The sequence below is a fragment of the Haliotis rufescens genome, unplaced genomic scaffold (assembly GCF_023055435.1).
Source record: "Haliotis rufescens isolate VD_foot unplaced genomic scaffold, xgHalRufe1.0.p SCAF_3, whole genome shotgun sequence".
Taxonomy (NCBI): Eukaryota; Metazoa; Mollusca; class Gastropoda; order Lepetellida; family Haliotidae; genus Haliotis; species Haliotis rufescens.
The window spans coordinates 63,516,218-63,538,881 of record NW_025964001.1 but is presented as its reverse complement, the minus strand read 5'-3'; the positions used below and the strand labels follow the sequence as shown (position 1 = coordinate 63,538,881).

The window sequence follows — 22,664 nt, the reverse complement described above, 5'->3', positions numbered from 1 at the left end:
AAAGATTTACCTATGTATGTTCAGATTTTCAATATAGCATGGTGGTGGGGTACCTAAATGAATACAATGTGTGAAGTCCATTTCTGGTGTACCCCGCTGTGATATTTTTGCTAGAAAATTGTTAAAAGAGGTCCTTAGATATAGGACGTCTCTGGGAAGATTTCATGTGGTGGAGTTAGTACCACATAAATACACTTGCATGCAAGCCTTACAGCCGATCAGAACGGGTGATTTGAGCAGCGCTAGCAAGTTTGAATGCCTCCGCTATCAAATGAGCAAATCAAGTCCTGTTCTTTGGAACACCGGATCGTGGACTGGTCAAGTGTTTCCAGTGCTATGCGGAGGCCAGCTTGGGTACATGCTTGTACTGTGATCTCGGTCAGTGTAACCCCCCATTCACTTGAACACATTAATCACATGATTCACAGCGAAATTCATTCATATTCCTCGCCCAAACCACCGTTCGATGCATATGCATGAATTTCGCTTAAACGTCATGTGCATCAATATAGCAACAAACAAGAAGACAGATGCGGACATATAATTTGTAATTGATTTCATGATAAAGTAATTGTATATGCTCAATTCTTACAGAGATGATGATAACCCACATTGGTCATTAAGCTGATGTATCCGTGAAGATCCGTCTTCAGCAACCTAGGCTTGTCGTAAGAGGCGACTAACGGGATCGGGTGGTCAGGCTCGCTGTCTTGGTTGATGCATGTCATCGATCCCAATTGCGTAGATCGATGCTCAGGATATTAATCACTGGATTGTCTGGTCCAGACTCGATTATTTACTGACCGTCGTCACATAGTTGGCATATTGCTGAGTGCGGCGTTAAACAACAAACAAACCAACCATGGCTTGGCTGATTCCATGTCCTTGTACCTTTACGGCATACGTGAATCGTCGCTCACAATATCAATCGCTGGAATGTCTGGTCCAGACTCGATTATTTACTGACCGCCGTCATATATGCGGCGTTAAACCAAACCAAACAAAAAAACATTGCTACATACACAAATAGTAATATACAATGTATTTACAATTCAACACAACATCAGCTGTCTGTCTGTCAGGCTCGGAATACCTTCCCGAGGCAAGGGAGTTAACTGACTATAAAAGTCCAGTCTCATCTCTTGCCGAACTTGGCTGTAATTTCAGGGCTCGATCGTTTCGTAACCAGGTGGTATTATGAGTTATATCCCTTTATGTCCCTCCTATTGACCAATCAGATTCCACCTCTCATATCACTTGCATTTGCTTCAAACAAAATGGCGACGCGCAATCAAGACGATCTGATCACTAATCAAAATCTATATTGTGATAAAACTGGTCTTAATTCGCGATGTGCATCAAATCACGTGAGTACCTTTAAAAACATGAAAAGATTTGGAAAATATCTGTTCACAACGTGTTGGCGGTGCACATGCTTTGTAAACCCTGCAATCGACTGAAATCTGAACGGCAGTTAACGAACCGGATGTCGATTTCGTTACGCGATTTTGATTGGACTACGCATAGACCCGTTAGTCCAGCCAAAATGTGTCTCCATGATACCAGCCTTGTTCGGCAAGGGTGGAAACTGGATTTTTATAGTCAGTTAACTCCCTTTCCTTGGGAAGATGGTCTCGGAACTTGCATTTAACACACAACCACCTGTTGCCACGTATATTGACAACCTGAACATATGACAGTCCTCAAACCCTTCTTATACAGCCACTCCTCTTGTAATGGTTGACTGACATACCGGAAACAGATAATCATATTCTGAGCTACGAACCGTACATTATCCTTGACCGATATCCTCATGACCAAAACAATTACAACCAAGGAATAATTAATTGACTTGCCTAGTCTCAGCCTACCAGAAATCTGAGACTGCCATTTGTCTTGCAGCAGTTCCTGTAGTTATCATGAACTCATTCCGCAAGTGTTTAGTTATGCGTTTGTCGCCGATTATTTACCCATAATTATTATTCAGTAGGCGCAGCCGTGCAATTAGTAGAATCTTCGTCGATACGCTTTGATTAATGATTCCGTATTCATTTATTATTTATACCTACCTTCGACCATGTCGTGCTTGTAGATTGGTGATTTGTAATTTATGAGGCAGACCGATTGTTGCATCCTGAAAACTTCATGTTGGGATAGACAGTGTTCGGATTTGCTTCTCGGGCGAGGCAACTTTAGTGGGTTCAGAGTATGAGTCTGGTTTTTGTCTATGCTGATTGAGATTGATGGCGTATCGGAATGTTTTTTTCAGACAGCCCCCCAGGTATTGTGTGTGGGGGATGTGTTGGGGTTGAGTGTTGCTTTTATACACATGGATCAGGTTCATATCCCAAAGGGCAAATTTGAAGCCTGTTCGCTGGATGTCTTCTGATTCCGACAAGGTACATACATATTAAACAAGCCACGCAGTCTGGATAAAAGGGTCATTATGACTGTGTCGTTTCAAGGTCGTTCAGTATATTTGGCGTTTTACGGCTTATTCGGCAATATTACAGCTACGTCATGTCGGTCTGCAGATAGTGATATTACAGCTACGTCATGTCGGCCTGTTGTCAGCAATATTACAGCTTCATCTTTTCGGCATTTAGTTAGCAATATTACAGCTACGTCATATCGGTCTGTTGTCAGTAATATTACAACCACGTCATGTCGGTCTGTTGTCAGTAATATTACAGCTACGTCATGTCGGTCGGCAGGCAGTTATATTACAGCTACGTCATATCGGTCTGTTGTCAGTAATATTACAACTACGTCATGTTGGTCTGTTGTCAGTAATATTACAGCTACGTCATGTCGGTCTCTAGTCAGTAATATTACAGCTACGTCATGTCGGTCTGTAGTCAGTAACATTACAGCTACGTCATGTCGGTCTGCAGTCAGTAATATTACAGCTACGTCATATCGGTCTGTTGTCAGTAATATTACAGCTTCGTCATGTTGGTCTGTTGTCAGTAATATTACAGCTACGTCATATCGGTCTGTTGTCAGTAATATTACAGCTTCGTCATGTCGGTCTGTTGTCAGTAATATTACAGCTTCGTCATGTCGGTCTGTTGTCAGTAATATTACAGCTACGTCCTGTCGGTCTGTAGTCAGTAATATTACAGCTACGTCATGTCGGTCTGTAGTCAGTAACATTACAGCTACGTCATGTCGGTCTGTAGTCAGTAATATTACAGCTACGTCATGTCGGCCTGTACTCAGTAATATGACAACTACGTCATGTCGGTCTGCAGTCAGTGATATTACAGCTACGTCATGTCGGCCTGTTGTCAGCAATATTACAGCTTCATCTTTTCGGCATTTAGTTAGCAATATTACAGCTACGTCATATCGGTCTGCAGTCAGTAATATTACAGCTACGTCATGTCGGTCTGTTGTCAGTAATATTACAGCTTCGTCATGTCGGTCTGTTGTCAGTAATATTACAACTACGTCATGTCGGTCTGCAGTCAGTGATATTACACCTACGTCATGTCGGCCTGTTGTCAGCAATATTACAGCTTCATCTTTTCGGCATTTAGTTATCAATTACAGCTACGCCATGTCGGTCTGTTGTCAGTGATATTACAACTACGTCATGTCGGTCTGCAGTCAGTAATATTACAGCTACGTCATATCGGTCTGTTGTCAGTAATATTACAGCTTCGTCATGTCGGTCTGTTGTCAGTAATATTACAGCTACGTCATGTCGGTCTGTACTCAGTAATATTACAGCTACGTCATGTCGGCCTGTTGTCAGCAATATTACAGCTTCATCTTTTCGGCATTTAGTTAGCAATATTACAGCTACGTCATATCGGTCTGCAGTCAGTAATATTACAGCTACGTCATGTCGGTCTGTTGTCAGTAATATTACAGCTTCGTCATGTCGGTCTGTTGTCAGTAATATTACAACTATGTCATGTCGGTCTGCAGTCAGTGATATTACAGCTACGTCATGTCGGCCTGTTGTCAGCAATATTACAGCTTCATCTTTTCGGCATTTAGTTAGCAATATTACAGCTACGTCATATCGATCTGCAGTCAGTAATATTACAGCTACGTCATGTCGGTCTGCATTCAGTAATATTACAGCTACGTCATGTCGGTCTGCAGTCAGTAATATTACAGCTACGTCATGTCGGTCGGCAGTCAGCAATAATAATTACAGCAATATACACCCGTGGGCCCAGCATTCACCCCGTAACATAACGATCGTGGATCCACGATGTCCTTGGAAGCCACCGCGGATCCACCTCGCCCCTGGTAACATTAGACCCGTGGGTCCACCTCGCCCCTGGTAACATAACACACGTGGATTCACCTCCCCCTGGTAACATTAAACACGTGGATCCACCTCGCCCTTGGTAACATTAGACCCGTGGATCCACCTCGCCCCTGGTAACATTAGACCCGTGGATCCACCTCGCCCCTGGTAACAATACACCCGTGGGTCCACCTCGCCCCTGGTAACATAACACCCATGATCTACCTCGCCCCTGGAAGCATAACACCCGTGGTTCCACCTCGCCCTCGGTAACATAAGCCCCGTGGATCCACCTCGCCCTCGGTAACAGAACAACGGTGGATCCACCTCGCCCTCGGTAACATAACAACGGTGGATCCACCTCGCCCTTAGTTACATAACCACAGTGGATCCACATCGCCCTCGGTAACATAACAACGGTGGATCCACATCGCCCTCGGTAACATAGCAGCGGTGGACCCATCTCGCCCTTGGTAACATAACCACAGTGGATCCACATCGCCCTCGGTAACATAACAACCATGGATCCACCTCGCCCTCGGTAACATAACAACGGTGGATTCACATCGCCCTCGGTAACATAACAACGGTGGATCCACCTCGCCCGTGCCAACATAACCCCGTGGATTCACCTCGCCCCTGGTAACATAACAACGGTGAATCCATCTCGTCCCTGGTAACATAACAACGGTGGATCCACCTCGACCTCGGTAACATAACAACGGTGGATCTACATCGCCCTCGGTAACATAACAACGGTGGATCCACCTCACCTCTGGTAACATAACCTTCGCGGATCCACCTCGCCCCTGGAACAAAAACACCCCTGGGTCCAGCATAGATCCCGTAACATAACGATCATGGACCCACAATGTCCTTGGAAGCCCCCGTGGATCCACGTCGTCCCTGGTACCAAAACTTGTCATGGACACACTATGTCTTTAATTGGATATTGGCCTCGGATCAACCATGTTCCTGGTACCAACACATCATTTGAAAATGGCTTGTACTGAAACACCTGTCCTCCCCAAACACTCCTGCTGAATAATTCACACGCCGTGCTAACAGATAATGATTTCATAAACACGAGAACAATAAAACTGAAGAATATATACGTCAACATTTATGGACTGTAAAGCAATTTGATCTCCTTCGGGGTTTAATCATGGCAAAATGTGTTGGGGAATTAATATCGAGCATTGGTCTGGTATGCGACTAAATTAGTACTGTGTTAGTCAATATTGCCCATGTCGAACGATAAATTGCTTGAATAATAACAGTTATCCACGTTCTCCCAATCTAATCTGAACCAAGTTTTCAACGCGGGTGACGCGAATACAGTGTCACGTGACATATGCCACGTTTCTAATCATATTCATCACGTGACCAAGCAGACGACTATCATTATTCATAGAGGAGGAAATTGGAAAACAATCTCACTTGACACACAGGTAAGAGGCAATAATTAAGAAAAATGACAAATGCAGGATTTAACTTCATGGAGACGACAATGAATGATATTTAACAACTATTGGTGCAGTTGCAAAACAGGTGGCCATTTTTGTCATTTCCGTACATGGGATGCTTTGATGAGATTGATAATGAGTGGGGTTTGCGTGCAGCTTCATTGGGATATCTTAATCCGTTTGATAAAAGCTTTCATGACTGGATGTTGACTAGTCAGGGTGCCCAAGGTTCTCAGTGATCTCGCTTAACTGTGTACAGATTCTCTGGAGGTGTGTGTGTGTGTGTGTGTGTGTGTGTGTGTGTGTGTGTGTGTGTGTTTAAGTGTGTGTGCGCGCGTGCGTGCGTGTGTTTTTGAATGTATGTATGTTTTTGTTTGTGTGTGTGTGTGTGTTTTATGTGTGTGTGTGCGCGCGTGCGTGCGTGTGTTTTTGAGTGTATGTATGTTTTTGTTGTTGTTTTTGTGTGTGTGTGTGTGTGTGTTTATGTGTGTGTGTGTGTGTGCGCGCGCGTGCGTGCGTGTGTTTTTGAGTGTATGTATGTTGTTTTTTTTTGTTTTTTTGTTGTTGTGTGTGTGTGTGTGTGTGTGTGTGTGTGTGTGTGTGTGTGTGTGTGTGTGTGTGTTTTTGAGTGTATGTATGTTTTGTTTTGTTTTGTTTTTGTTTTGTTTTTGTTGTGTGTGTGTGTGTGTGTGTGTGTGTGTGTGTGTGTGTGTGTGTGTGTGTGTGTGTGTGTGTGTGTGTGTGTGTGTGTGTGTGTGTGTGTGTGTGCTGCTTGTACTAGTTTGGACTTGTGTTTCCTAATCATGCATCCACGACTTATTTTATAGTGCCAGCCCACTGAGATACCATACCGCAGTTTAACCCGAATACCCCACTCAGACTGACTCTGAGCCGACCAGTCGTAGTTTTATACCTTTAATGCCGAGCGCCAGGCAGGGTAACAACAAGTACCATCGTTACCTGTTTTGGTATGATGTGGCTCGAACAACCGGCTTTTCACTGTCCCAACACGACCTACGTTCAAAATTTAAGCTGGGAAAAAACCCTATATCCTTTCATATTTGGGAGACCTATAAAAAAACAACCTAGCATGCGTTAACCATGAGTTTACGTCGGGCTAGGTCTCAGCAATGCACGTGTGGGTTAATTTTCACGAGGTCCTGTCTTCAATGAAATGATTAGAAATTTTCTGAGGCTGAAAAACACTGCTTTCCGTTTTCAAGAATTCCTCACTGCAGAAACACAAATCCTTGCAAAGGTATGTTTCCGTTGTCAAACCCATGTGAAAGTTGATGTTCCGTAACATTAATGTTTGTTTGTTTGTTTGTTGTTTAACACCGCACTCAGCAATATTCTGGCTATATGACGGCGGTCTGTAAATAATCGAGTTTGGACCAAGAAGTGATTGATATCATGAGCATCGATCTACGCAATTTGGGATTCGATGACATGCATCAACCAAGTCAGCAAGCCTGACCACCCGATCCCGTTAGTCGCCTCTTACGACAAGCATAGTCGCCTTTTACGGCAAGCAGGGATTGCTGAAGACCTATTCTACCCCGGATGTTCACGGGTCCCTTACATTAATTAATATTCGTTATAACAGCCGTCATTACAATGCAAACCACCCTCAATGTCTTCCTGTGGAAGATCCGGGTTCGAATCCCACGTGAAGGCTAGTTCTGGTGTCCCAACGATTCTCAATCTTGTTAAAATCGGCGAATATTCATACGCAACCAACCAACTCCTTTGCTGATTTTCAACAGGGATGAATTCCTTTGAGGCTCAGATGTGATATTATACTGAACCGCAAAAGAAACGTCACCCCAAGTAACATTGCATGAAAAGTTGTCATTTAAATATTTGGGTAATTTTTGTCAAAGTTTCTAAAATTATCATTACCTTGTCCGGAAAAATGAAATTTGATGAGAATAAACAAAGCAGATGACAATAAAACCAATCGCCCAAACGCATCACGGCAACGACCATGGTAACCCGATGCACGTGAGTTCCGTGCAAATTGAAATGCACATGCGTCCCCCCATTTCTTGCCCTATAAAAATCCACCCAGATCGGATAACATTCATTCGTTATTGAATTGCTACCACATGCCAAGATTGACAAGAAATGATCAGCGACACCAAGCCATTGGACGATTGCAAGGTGGACCAACCGCCCGGCAAGTAGCCAATGCATTTCAGGTCCACGTAAGGACCATATACAGGCTCCAGCAACGGTACAAGACCACCAACACTACAAATGACCGACCACGTAGTGGAAGACCAAGGGTCACCACCCGACGCCAGGATCGTCAGATTGTGCGACAGCATCTTCAAGATCGCTTTGTTACTGCTGCGGAAACTGCTCGACAGACCATGGGGACACACCAGCGACACATTAGTGCGTCGATGATTGTCGAGCAGACACCTCCACTGTCACAGACCACACCGAAGACCCATTCTGACACCACGTCATCGCCGGGACCGTCTTCAGTGGGCAACACAGCACCAGCATTGGCACCAGCAGCAGTGGAGAAGAGTTCTCTTCTCAGACGAGACCCGCTACTGTATCTCAACAGCAGATGGCAGAGAGAGAGAGAGAGAAACGTTATTCGAATGCTTGTGTTGCTGAGAGAGACCCATGGGGTGGTCCGAGCATCACGGAGCAGGGTGGAATTGGTCTTGCACAGAGGGTCGGCCCGATTTAAATCCAATTGAGCACCTGTGGGACGAGATTCAAAGACAGCCGAATGACGTCCGACCAAGGCCGACAACTGCAGCTGAACTGCGTCAGGCATTCTTCAGAGTGTGGGCTCAAGTGCCTATGGCCTTCTTCAACCGCGTCATCCATTCATGTATCAACGTTGCACGTCATCAATGCACATGGCGGACACACGAGATACTGACATGTGATGCCATTTTCTTAGAAACTAGTGTTGTGTTTCATTTTAAGAACATTGACACTTTAATTTCAACCTTGATGATCAGTTTTGCCAAGTTTCATCTTTTTAATATGTCTCAAAGTATGTTTACATTATTTGAACAAATAAGGTTTCTCATATATCTATGCATTGTGACGTTTCTTTTGCGGTTCAGTATATAAGGTCACGAAAATAGCTTGGGTTCCTTTGGTGCCGACCCCGCCATCATCGTAATAGTAATTAACACACATCAGCGAACAGCAAGCTCATAATGCCATAGGATGTTGGGAAATTGGCCCAGACTCTACAACACCGTGCTGGGATGACTGTGAATAACAGATTAGTTGAAAGATTCTCGTAATCATCCGCAAACAGGCCAGTAAACGAGATCTACAACGACAGTCGTCAAGTGATTACATTCCGGAGGCTCACCGGAGGCTACCGCCCGGCGACGGACGAGAATACGCCAGGGTAAAAAATAGACCCTATATTGGAACGTAGTTTCTCCACGAGAAATCGATAAATTGGGTTACATCACAAAATGACAATTTTTCGTGTGCGATTGCTCAGGTGAGTGGTGACGACTTGTCGAGTCTGCGTCCCTATCTGTGTCTCCGACGTCGACGACGGCGAATGCCGACGGCTAAATCAAAACCAAGGAATTCTTACCGCGGAAGCGGGTTGACGGAAGTGTGTTGATGGGGATCCATCATGGAAAGGGCAAATAGCACGGGACTGTGCTATTGTCTGTCGCTGTTGTGTTGACTTGATGCACAAAGACAGGCAAGCGTGAGTATTGATGCACAACGAAATGCACACGTGAGTATTGATGCACAAATACATGCACACGTGAATTTTGATGACATGTTGTCGTTTGATACTAACTGCACAGCGCGTTACTCGATTTACACAAGAGAAGCGCGTCAAGGGGAGAATGAAGTATTATGTTTTGAAGTTCTGATTATGAAATATTGAATATTACCTGCCTTTGTGTGACTGAGTGGACGATCCGTCATGAAATGTGTTAGTCAGCGCTTGTGTTGTGGCACGTTGTGTTTTAGGACACAAGTCCGTCAGTTTTTAAGCGGTTGTGCAATTGAGTTGTTGCATTGTTAACTGTGCTGTTGTGTACAGATATGCGGGCTGTGTTGTATATTGTTGTACAGATGTGCGGGCTGTTTTCTGCAGATGTGCGGGCTGTGTTGTATATTGTTGTACTGTTATGCGGGCTGTGTTGTATATTGTTGTACAGTTATGTGGGCTGTGTTGTATATTGTTGTACAGTTATGTGGGCTGTGTTGTATATTGTTGTACTGTTATGCGGGCTGTGTTGTATATTGTTGTACAGTTATGCGGGCTGTGTTGTATATTGTTGTACAGTTATGTGGGCTGTGTTGTATATTGTTGTACAGTTATGTGGGCTGTGTTGTATATTGTTGTACTGTTATGCGGGCTGTGTTGTATATTGTTGTACAGTTATGCGGGCTGTGTTGTATATTGTTGTACTGTTATGTGGGCTGTGTTGTATATTGTTGTACAGTTATGCGTGCTGTGTTGTATATTGTTGTACAGTTATGCGGGCTGTGTTGTATATTGTTGTACAGTTATGTGGGCTGTGTTGTATATTGTTGTACAGTTATGTGGGCTGTGTTGTATATTGTTGTACAGTTATGTTGGCTGTGTTGTATATTGTTGTACAGTTATGTGGGCTGTGTTGTATATTGTTGTACAGTTATGTGGGCTGTGTTGTATATTGTTGTACAGTTATGTGGGCTGTGTTGTATATTGTTGTACAGTTATGTGGGCTGTGTTGTATATTGTTGTACAGTTATGTGGGCTGTGTTGTATATTGTTGTACAGTTATGTGGGCTGTGTTGTATATTGTTGTACAGTTATGTGGGCTGTGTTGTATATTGTTGTACAGTTATGTGGGCTGTGTTGTATATTGTTGTACAGTTATGTGGGCTGTGTTGTATATTGTTGTACAGTTATGTGGGCTGTGTTGTATATTGTTGTACAGTTATGTGGGCTGTGTTGTATATTGTTCTACAGTTATGTGGGCTGTGTTGTATATTGTTCTACAGTTATGTGGGCTGTGTTGTATATTGTTCTACAGTTATGTGGGCTGTGTTGTATATTGTTCTACAGTTATGTGGGCTGTGTTGTATATTGTTGTACAGTTATGCGGGCTGTGGTGTATATTGTTGTACATTTATGCGGGCTGTGGTGTATATTGTTGTACATTTATGCGGGCTGTGGTGTATATTGTTGTACATTTATGCGGGCTGTGGTGTATATTGTTGTACATTTATGCGGGCTGTGGTGTATATTGTTGTACATTTATGCGGGCTGTGGTGTATATTGTTGTACATTTATGCGGGCTGTGGTGTATATTGTTGTACATTTATGCGGGCTGTGGTGTATATTGTTGTACATTTATGCGGGCTGTGGTGTATATTGTTGTACATTTATGCGGGCTGTGGTGTACAGATGTGCAGGCTGTGTTGTATGCTGTGGTGTATAATGTTGTACTGCTGTGTGGGCTGTGTTGTGTGTTGTATAATGTTGTACTGCTGTGTGGGCTGTGTTGTGTGTTGTATAATGTTGTACTGATGCGTGTGCTGTGTTGTGTGTTATATAATGTTATACTGTTGTGCGTGGTGTGGTGTGCGTTGTGTAATGCACTGTTGTGCGTCCTGTGTTGTGTTGTGTAATGCATGATGTTGTACACTTGTGTGTGTTGTGCTGTGTGTTGTATAATGTTGTACAGATTGTGCGTCTGTTGTGCGTCCAGTGTTGTGTGTTGTGCAATGTTGTGATATGTGTGATCTGTGTGTTTTACCATGTTGTACGAGCTGTATTGTGTTATGCGTTGTACACTCTTGTACAGTTGTGGAAGCTGTGGTGCTTGTAATGTGTCTTGGTGGGTGTATTGATGTGCCAGATGTTCTGTGTAGTACTATGTTGTACAGTTGTACGAGATGTACAATAATGGCCGATCTGTCTTATGCTGTGTTGTTCATGCTGTGTCGCCGTGTTGACGCAGTCATGGTATGAAATACGGTATTGTGACGTCACCCATGCACTGCTTGAAGAAATAAATACTACTGATTTTTTTATATACTTCAATTAATAAAGTACACAACTGTGCAATGAGTTAGGGGGTTCCGGCGTTAGGCAACAAACAAAAAACACGCACCTTTTATGCAAATTGTGCCACTGGCAGGCCATGACATGCTTATCCTTTTCGCGAACCCCTGGTGTCATCACTGATTTTTACTGATCCATTTATACAATTTTCACCACCCTTTTGCCTTTGAAGCTCAATGGAATCGGTTTCACTAGATAATCGAGAGTGTTTATTCTCTGGCCTTGATGTGTAAAATTCACATTGTGTATGTTTAGGGTACACACGTACCCCTGGAGGGAATCAAACTCATTTCACACAACGACCCACTGCTCCGCTTCATAGCTGTAAAAATCAATACGCGTGTGAAGTCCATCACTTGACCTACCTATCACCTACAGCTTCATGTAGGTCAGGGCCGTTTACCTAAATGCCCTCATAAAGAGGCTATATTCACACCTATTTATAAAACGACTGAGCTTACCCGGAAAATAATATTTTCGTTCACTCAGAGTATTATTTGTAAATACGTTATTTATGAATCCGAGGATGAAGGTAGGGAATACAAACGAGTCATTACCAGAATCAATATCGTTTGTGTACTTACAAACTGTAGGTATTGATTTTTACTTACCACTCTTCCATGCTATGACAGGTTTCAAGTCCATACAGACACATGCTACCAAGGTACTGACTGTGTGCCAAACTATCTAAATACCAGTCTTCCTATTTCGCTTTGAAGGTCGACAGCGCTGTAGAAGGATGTTAAAAGTTGTCAAAGTCCCCGACATACCCCGCGCTTGGAATTCTGTGTCAATATTTTACGACCGATGCGAAAGGCTTTCAACGCAAAGGATCAGTATTGCGATACATATGGAATATTAAACCGTCACTTTGTGCGACGGTGTCTCCAGGAGGATATTGATTCCGTCAATCAGTTTTAATGTTTTCCACATCCACATGTTCTGTGATTTTTTTCCTCTAGATAATTCCACCTCTATAGAACAGACAAACAGAAACTGTCAGGACCAGTCATTTATTGAGCTACACTATGTTCTGACTGTAGCAATAATAGTGTCACGTTTTTTGTTTGTACGAATTATACTGAATAGAAAGGTTAGAGATCATGAATATGTTTGATATTTTCATGAAATTGTGTAACTTCTTTGAGTGGCATTTAGAAGTTGGAATGGTAACTAAGACAAAATTGTTATGGATGAGCAACTTCTTTATTCCAATTGGGCGACGATTCTGTGTAGATTCTAACACCGTTATCAAGCAAATGATTATCAAGCATTTGCTTGATAACGGTGTTAGAATCTACACCGAAACGTCGCCCAATTGTAATAAACAAGTTGATCATCAATAACAATGTTGTCTTAGTTATGAAATTGTGTGTTCAGTATTCATAACAAAAATAACACCAAATATATCAATGATCCCTAAGAAATTTCGTTCAGTATATATTCAAAGGAGATATTTTTTTATACAGAATGTCTGTGTATATCGTTGAAATATTTGTTTATTCGTGAAACATGTTATATTTGTTAGAAACAAATGTATTGATTATTCCCATCTTGAGTTTCAAAATATGTTATACGAACAATGCGTCTAATTGTGACTTATTATTGCCACCCTTGTGTCATAATCGCCTTAATCCAAGCGCAAGCGTTAACGGGATTATCAACGTGCACAATCCAACCAATCAGTGCCCTTCGTTGTATCTAACAAGCTGCTAATTTCCTATTTAGGTTCAGCTCACAATTGAGATTGAGTGTGACAAGGAACGCAGGGAGGCAAGACCACCACCGTTGTCAAAGAAGTAAGGAACGAGGTCTCAAAGGATGCGAACTGTACCTTCTGAAGTCACTCCATCATGATCACGGGGATAGAACCGAGAGAATCAGCTTTCTTCATGAGGCTCTAAACCTTTGGTGGACTCTCAATAGGATCACAACGACGGAAACACATAGGACAAATTATACTGAATTCATACATGGGAAGACCTAAGTGACGCATACTCCTGTCAGTGTTTTTAGGTTTGGAACTATTTTCTCTTGCGGTCAGTTTATAAGCGGGAGTACACTTAGGTCCCGCCTCTGTAAACTCACGATCACTTGTGAGATCCACATAATGAATTATTTGAAGTGGATAATTGCTGATTGATTCGGGAGGGGCCTTGTGTTGGCCGAGTCCTGCTGCAAGATTTGATTGATTTTTGGAACTTCTCAAGTGTACCCGCCTTGCGACTAGTGCGTTTTAAGATCGTTGCCGTCGTTGCTATGCACCTATCTACCGACGGCCGTCCATGTGGTTGTTCACGCCAATGATACCGGGTTGATGAAGAGGATGGACGGTCTGGTGTTGTGGTACTGATGGAAGTGGGAGAGATACAGTGACGGGTCATGTTGGTAACAGCTGCTAGGAGATACGGCCAATGTTATAGCGTTGTTATTGCTGTGTTGGGTTCCATATAGACGATGTGACATTGTTTCACTTCAGCACGGCGAATTGCTCATTTAGTGCTGCCCGATGTACATATATATGTATCACACTTTGATTGCAGCTATGGCATGCTGACCCCGTATCTGTGAGGTCGCATAATGTGGTAATATTGGAAACCACATGCGCGGATCAATGGAGAAAACATTTTTTCCAAACACATGGGACTCTGTCCAACCCAGGAACAAGCCAATCTGGTAAACGATATCTCTGACACTGGATTGGACATAGAAATTATTGACTCCAATCCTTCTATGCGCGTCACCAACTCATTTTACAGAACTCCACTCGCCGGACGAAAAGAACGTTAAGCGCCTTGGCAACAATGATTAGAACTTCAGACACGGGAGGCAATCCGTCACAGACGAGATATACAGACATTCATACATATGAACAGTCTTCTAGATCACCCGCTCGTTGAGACCCTTGTTATAGGATAGTCAGGCGGCAACAATTGATAGCGGCCGAGTGAATTCAATTGGGGCTGAATGGAACGCGAGAGATCCACTCGCACGTCTTAGTAACTCGGGCCCCGTCAATATTTACGTCCCGACGAGGGTAGGTGTGTTATGGTCAAGGAGGGGTCGTCCCGTGTTGTCGGAGTGTTGGCCACGTGGATGTGAGGGTGACGGGCGCCAAGCTACCGGGGGACTCAACCATGGAGGCCCGTAATAAACTTCGGGAATATCTCACCAAGGGGAACGCGAAACAGCTGGCCAAGTTACTCAAGGACCTCCCTGTCCGATCTGTCAGCCAGAGAGTCAACGAGGAACTGGATGAGGACGGGACAACAGCTCTGATTCTGTGTGCCAAAGCGTTGAAGGAGGGTGATGGAGATGCGGAGGATTATGCGGAGTGTTGTTTGCTGTTGCTTAAGAGCGGTGCCAATGTTAGGGCAAAGACGACGGACGGTCAGACAGCCCTCCACTGGGCGGTCTCCTGTTGTACACCTACCCTGGCGGCGATACTTCTATCAGCTGGGGCTGACCCAAACCAGAAGGATCAAAACGGGATTAACGCTTTACAATTAGCGATTAAGGAAGGGAGCGCCGAAAATGTGAAACTGATTCTTGACAAACGGCCTCAGGTAGGTACACCTTTTTAAATTTCATACATAAACTTAACACTAAACATAGTGTTACGGTCATTGGACAAGCGTTGTATGAGATATGGTAAACACTATTTAAATCCTATTGTGAGTTATGGGGAAATAAAGGTCTGGGATTGCTGCGTTAATAACTAAGCTATTACTGGCCGATCTCCGATCTATTCCTTTGCCATTTAACTGAACATTCTACTATACTCGCGTGTGATGAGAATCGATAATGCGGAAGTAGGGTGTTTTCTAATGGGAAGGTCTGGTTGATTTCGGGCAATAGGCGATATTTGCAATGTCCTGTCTCAGCGCTATGTTGTAAAAGCCCAGGATTGAACCTAGCGACCGTATTGATGAATGTGTTTCCAGCTTCTGATATGACAGTGATGAATTATTTTCCACCCGAAGTTAACTGTATTTAACGATCACAAACTACGCAACAATCAGATTACCGTCACGCCAGCCATCTCAGGGGATTAAACTTTCAAGCGTTGGGACCGACGCATTCAACGTTAGATATATAAACGCTGAGTCGCCTTCGGGTCAAAGGGATACTAGTTTTATCATGACATGTCTGATTACCTTTGTTCTATAATCCTACAGAAAACATAGAAACCACGTGGGTACTGATATAAGTTCTGTTAGGTGTCCATGTGTATAAGGTATTCAATAAGTATTCATTTCTACACTGTTTTAAATGAAGAGTTAAATCCAACGCCCGTATGGGGGTACGCGATGAACAAATCATCTTATCGTAACTACCAATGTTCCGAACTTGTTCCATTGATTTTCCCACTCCATACGTGAAAAACGTTGCCGTAAATACCATTGTAAAGTTTCCTATCTATAACCCGCGTTTGTCTACAACGGTAAAACATGCCAGCGTATTCATACATGCCCCAGTTAATCCCACACTGTGATCTAATCCGTAACACGTAACACCGATGGGATAAGCCGGCAGAACTGTGTAATCGGCTTCCAAGGTAGACCTTGTAATGAGCAGATTAAGCTAAATAGTCCCAACCATGAATGTATGGAGGACATTTGCTTAAAAAACAAGAGCGACGTATGTAGTATGTCCCGCTTCGCCTGACTGGCCTTCCATACCCGACCGCAAGGAATATATAACCCTTTAAGCTTGAGCTCAGTGAGGGTCGACGCGCTTGTTATGGATGTGTCTGCCTGCTAAATAATAGACGTATTGAATGACTATTGTTAAGACTGAATACCGTGTTTCGTGCGCTACACCAAAATGCCTTGATTAATATCGAACCTACATAATTTCGGAGCAGTCTGCACTTGGTAACCTCTAAGGCGTTGAATGAAAGAAAGGCGTAACGTTTTGTCGGTCTACATTCTATTATCATTCACAACATATATCTTGTATATATCATTGGGTTTCAAAAGAGCGGTAAACTGAAGACTAGAATGAAGGTTTCGCGAAATTAGGTTACAACAGAGACGGGATGTGTGGTTGTACGAAGCAATTTGAGACAACTGTAAACATGGTTTGTTTGTTTGTTGTTTAACGCCGCACTCTGCAATGTTACAGCTATATGACGGCGGTCTGTAAATAATCGAGTCTGGATCAGACAATCCAGTGACTGACATCAGGAGCATCGATGACATGCATCAACCAAGTCAGAGAGCCTGACCATCCGATCCCGTTAGTTGCCTTTTACGACAAGCATGGTCGCCTCTTACGGCAAGCATGGGTTGCTGAAGGCCTATTTTACCCCGTATCTTCACGGGTCTGTAAACATGGTAAACCGTCCGTGCAAAACCTGAAATAGATTCTGTGTAAAGCAGGTTTTATTGGATTGATAGCTGTCCAAATGGCCTATATTGCTATATATGTGTTCTGTATCTAATTATGTATTCAACATACTTCTTCAGTATACCGGTATATACGTAATAAACAAAACACGTTTCTATGTGACCGCCAACTGAACTCGAAATACCATTCATAGAAAAATACACTTGGGGAAGCAAACAAACAAACAAATAAGGAGCGAAAACAAGGACTGGTCGGTTCGGAGTCAATATACTTTGTCTCATTAGGGTATCAAATTTCATGTTAAACTGCGGCATTGTATCTCAGTTGACTAGCTCTATAAAATTAGGGGGGCATGGATGCCCAGTCGTCTATGGCGCCGCGATTCGCTGTGCGGAGTTGCGTCCCTTGGGCACGCCAGAAATCTATGATTGTGGGTTCGAATCCCGGTTCGTCCCCATTATGTTTCTAGGTTTGTCAGCACCATACCCGTGCTCGTGGGTTTCACCGAAGTTGTAAACGTCTGAGACCTGCATCACTTCGGGCTTTCCTCCCACATTAAGCTGACACGCCGCGATATAACTGGAATACTGTTAAAAGCGGCGTTAAACTCAACTCACTCACTCTCTCACTATAAAATTAGTATTAGTCATGACTAGCACAAGCAGCTACCCATCCCACCAAACCAACACACCCCCACCCCCACCCCCACCCCCAGCCCCACCCCCACGCCCACACGCCTCGCTACATAAGTTACACATTGTGAAAAATGCATTAAATATTGCATTCAGGCGGAAATTAGTTCAGACAACTCTAGGCATTGTGTGCATTCCTAATATACTTGAACGATAGAAATCCATTCTGTGTGAATAATGAAAACATTTTCGATTTCATAGAAACAGGTTTCCTTACACAATTATATCACAAAGGTTGAACCAAACCACATTTATAATAAACATACCAGTCGATAAAAACTATTAGTTTTGACCACCCGGCAATTGTTGGGTGTTATGTCTGGATAATGGAGTTTGTCAGTACTAGACTTCCGTCATCAGGACATATGTACATGTATATAGCAACCAGTAACAGTGCTGGGCTTACAACACCCACGTGGAGGGCGTGTCTGGTAATTGTTTTCAGTCTGGCGCCTACCATTGTTAGGGTGCTTACATTTATATGTGTCAAAACGTGTGTCACCCCGAGCAAGCAACTTAGTTCAAATGTGCCTCTCTTTACCCAGCTGGAAATGGGTACCCGATATGGGAGGTGGATGTAACACCCTCTAGCGCCCGTATGCAGCTTTAGTTGTATACTCCCCAGGGAGTCGAGAATGATAACTCGAATGCAAACGGATCCACTGGTCTGGGAACAAATAAAACCGCATACTAGTACCTGGATGCCTGTGGTATATTATTATTATAATAATAATAATAATAATAATAATAATAATAATAATAATAATAATAATAATAATGCAATGTAAGTATGCCATTATATGCATATATCATAAAGACAACTGTGTTTATGGTCATGATGATCATTGAAGAGATGTATGTATCCGCATCACGGTATTCACAATAGCAGCATGTGCGTGTACATCATAACTGTCACTAGAGTGAGTGAATGCTGTGAAATGCCGCACTCAGCAGCATCATGGCGGTCTGAAAATAATGGAGACAGAGAAACCGTTATAGAAAGCACGAGCAATGCTCCACGCCATGACACCCACTCAGTCACTTGGCGCTCTGTCACGTCGGTAACGAACTCCATGAAACACCTATATAAGACATCCCCTCTACAGTGTCGGGAGGATGGGGCACGGGAGCATCCGAGAGCATCCGGGGACATCCTGGGACATCCGGTGACACAGGGACCCAGTCATCCATAACGCCACATTCTTTGTGCAGAGTTAAGTCCCTTTGGCATGCCAGGATCCCATGATCACGGGTTTGAGTAACAGATTTCGGCCTGATCATGGTTCTTGGTTTGTCAGCACCATACCAAATTCCTAAATTAACTAATGCTGTTCAGACTGCGTTAACCCCAACCTGGGATCATACAGGAGTGAGTGAGTACGGTTTTACGCCGCTTTTAGCAATATTCCAGCACGGCGGAGGACACCAGAAATGGGCTTCACACATTGTTCCCTTGTAGGGAATCGAACTCGGGTCTTGGAGTGACGAGCCAACGCTTTAACCACTAGGCTCCCCCACCGCCCCTCAATCATAAAGGACCACGTGCATGTTTTGAATGATATTACACTACGTCTCGAGAGTGTGAATATTTCATTTTATTATTAAAGTATTTTATAATGTTCACTGCACTGATATGTGCCTATACAGCATACTTGGATGATATATAACTTACTGTATTATCAGCTTCATTGCATACTCGTGATGTGTGCAATTTGATAAGGGAAGATTGTAGTTCCATATAAACTCTCAGGTGGGGCACAACAAAACGAATACAAAAAAGGACAAAGAAGGAAGAAGGACCTTGCTCACTGCAAAATCTAGAAAATCTAAGTGTGGACAACTCCACGCCCCAAAGTGAACATCTAAGTATGGACAAATCTACGCCCAATAGAGACAATCTAAGTGAGTACAAGTCTACCCCCCCCCCCCCCCCCCCCCTCATAGACAAATCTACGCCCAATAGAGACAATCTAAGTGAGTACAAGTCTACCCCCCCCCCCCCTCATAGACAAATCTACGCCCAACAGAGACAATCTAAGTGTATACAAGTCTACCCCCCCCCCCCCCCCCCCCCAAATAGGCCAGTCTACATCTCATAGAGAGAGTCTAAGTGTGGACAAGTCTACGCCCCAAAGTGAACATCTAAGTATGGACAAATCTACGCGTACGCCCAACAGAGACAATCTAAGTGTATACAAGTCTACCGCCCCCCAAATAGGCCAGTCTCCATCTTATAGAGAAAGTCTAAGTGTGGACAACTCTAAGCCCTAACGATTCGCTGTGCAGAGTTGCGCTCCTTAGGCACGCCAGAAACCTATGATTGTGGGTTCGAATCCCGGTTCGCCCCAATTATGTTTCTAGGTTTGTCAGCACCATGCCCGTGCCCGTGGGTTTCACCGAAGTGGTTAACGTCTGAGACCTTCATCACTTCGGGCTTTCCTCCCACATTAAGCTGACACGCCGTGATATGACTGGAATACTGTTAAAAGCGGCGTTCAGCCCAACTCACTCACTCACTCTACGCCCCATATAGACAATCTATGTGTGTACAAGTGTACCCCCCCCCCCCCCCCTTCATAGACAACTCTACGCCCCATAGAGACAATCTTAGTATGGACAAATCTTCGCCCCAAAGAGAACATCTAAGTGTGGACAAATCTTCGCCCCAAAGAGAACATCTAAGTGGGGACAAATCTTCGCCCCAAAGAGAACATCTAAGTGGGGACAAATCTTCGCCCCAAAGAGAACATCTAAGTGTGGACAAGTCTACGCCCCATAGAGACAATCTTAGTGTGTACAAGTCTTCGCCCCAAAGAGAACATCTAAGTGTGGACAAATCTTCGCCCCAAAGAGAACATCTAAGTGTGGACAAATCTTCGCCCCAAAGAGAACATCTAAGTGTGGATAAGTCTACGCCCCATAGAGACAATCTTAGTGTGTACAAGTCTTCGCCCCGAAGAGAACATCTAAGTGTGGACAAATCTTCGCCCCAAAGAGAACATCTAAGTGTGTTCAAGTCTACGCCCCAAAGAGAACATCTAAGTATGGACAAATCTTCGCCCAATAGAGACAATCTAAGTGTGTTCAAGTCTACCCCCCCCCCCCCCCCCTCTCTCCCCTCATAGACAAATGTACGCCCCAAAGAGACAATCTAGGTGTGGACAAAGCTAGCCTCAATATATAGAGAAATTTAATTGTGGACAAGTCTACGACCCATAGAGAAATCTAAGTGTAGACACCCCATGATGAAAGCATTTATATTATACTGTTTTAATCTACATATCCTTAGACAATCAGATTGAGACAAAGACTTGCCCATGTACAAATATAAAAATATGCTTACTGAGACCAAAAGGAACATCATCATACCTTGTCCTTTGAAATCAGTAATACGTAATTCTTAATATCAACCAGCTAAAAATACGTATCTGCCAAGAAAATAATTATTAAACATCAAAGGGCAATGTTGCCATTTCTTCACATATTTATTTCACTTGTCCTCCTTGTAACCCTCTCTTGAGGACGGGGGCGGTGGGTTAGTCTAGTGGTTAAAGTTTTGGCTTGTCACGCCGAAGACCAGGGTTCGATTCCCCACATGGATACATTGTGTGAAGCTCATTTCTGGTGTCCGCCGCCGTGATATTGCTAGAATATTACTAACAGCGGCGTAAAACCATACTCACTCAGCAATATTCCAGCTCTATGACGGCTTTCTGTAAATAATCGAGTCTGGACCAGACAATCCAGTGATTGACATCATGAGCATCGATCCACGCAATTGGGATCGATGACATGCATCAACCAAGTCAGAGAGTCTGACCACCCGATCCTGTTAGACGCCTCTTACGACAAACATAGTCACCTATTAAGCATGGGTTGCTGAAGACCTATTCTACCCCGGATCTTCACGGGTGCATGGCACATAGGTAGACCTTGAAATACCGGACAGTTAATGTTTCTGAGTAATGTGAAGATGCAGTAGCTAGCCCCTAAACCTCAGTACAAATTATAGAGACTAGGTATCCAGTAAAATCTATGTCTTCTACCGTGTTCTAAATGCCAGTCAAACGTTTTAGTTGTTATGTTACATGTAAAATTTTGACATTTAAAATACGATGTGAACAGCTTTCCTTTGCAAAATAAATAATACGATTATATTTCACCAAGGAAAACCTTCATACTTGAGCAAGTAACAAATAATGTATATATTCGCTCTGTTTATATCACTTCGGTACAGATTGGACGCGTCATATCAAAAGACGCCAAAAGTTTACTCCTCGGCATTGAAGGGGATACAACTGAGTGGGGTAAATCAAGTTAAACTGCAGTTTATCTATCATTGCACTAACACTATATAACCAACTTAAGTCTGGACCAGTACAAGCAGCACACATACTCTCTCTCAGTTCAAGCACCGTGTGATCTTTATGACATCAAGCGTTTGTTGATACGGCTTTCAATGAAAATGAAACAAATCCTTTTTAAATATTTCGGGATTCGCCCCCACCCTCCTAACACCCAGTCTTCAAAAGAATATTTCCTCTTCTGATTTGATTTGGGCGGTGGTGTAGCCTAGTGGTTAAAGCGTTCGTTCGTCATGCCGAAGACCTAGGTTCGATTCCCCACATGGGTACAATAAAATATCCAAGTACTTATTTTAATTAAGCTAGGTTTAAGAGTGGGTGAATTTGGTTTAACACAGCTTTGAACAATATCTCGGCATGTCACCTTAATATGGGAGGAAAGTTGATAGGGTGCAGGTCCTACCTAATGTAAGGGTTGTATACATTTCAATCCACGTCCCCCCGGTAGGGATC

At 43.4% G+C, this 22,664-nt stretch overlaps 1 protein-coding gene across 1 annotated transcript in view; it reads left to right on the top strand.

Annotated features, from left to right (window-relative positions):
- The first annotated feature begins 9,136 nt into the window (after positions 1 to 9,136).
- The window catches only part of LOC124132379 (inversin-B-like), a 75,291-nt gene continuing 61,763 nt past the window's right edge, over positions 9,137 to 22,664 (top strand). The window contains exons 1-2 of the mRNA XM_048403265.1: positions 9,137 to 9,442; positions 13,532 to 15,369. Coding sequence (XP_048259222.1) covers positions 14,941 to 15,369 — 429 coding nt within the window. The 5' untranslated portion in view covers positions 9,137 to 9,442; positions 13,532 to 14,940. The remainder of the gene's footprint in view (positions 9,443 to 13,531; positions 15,370 to 22,664) is intronic.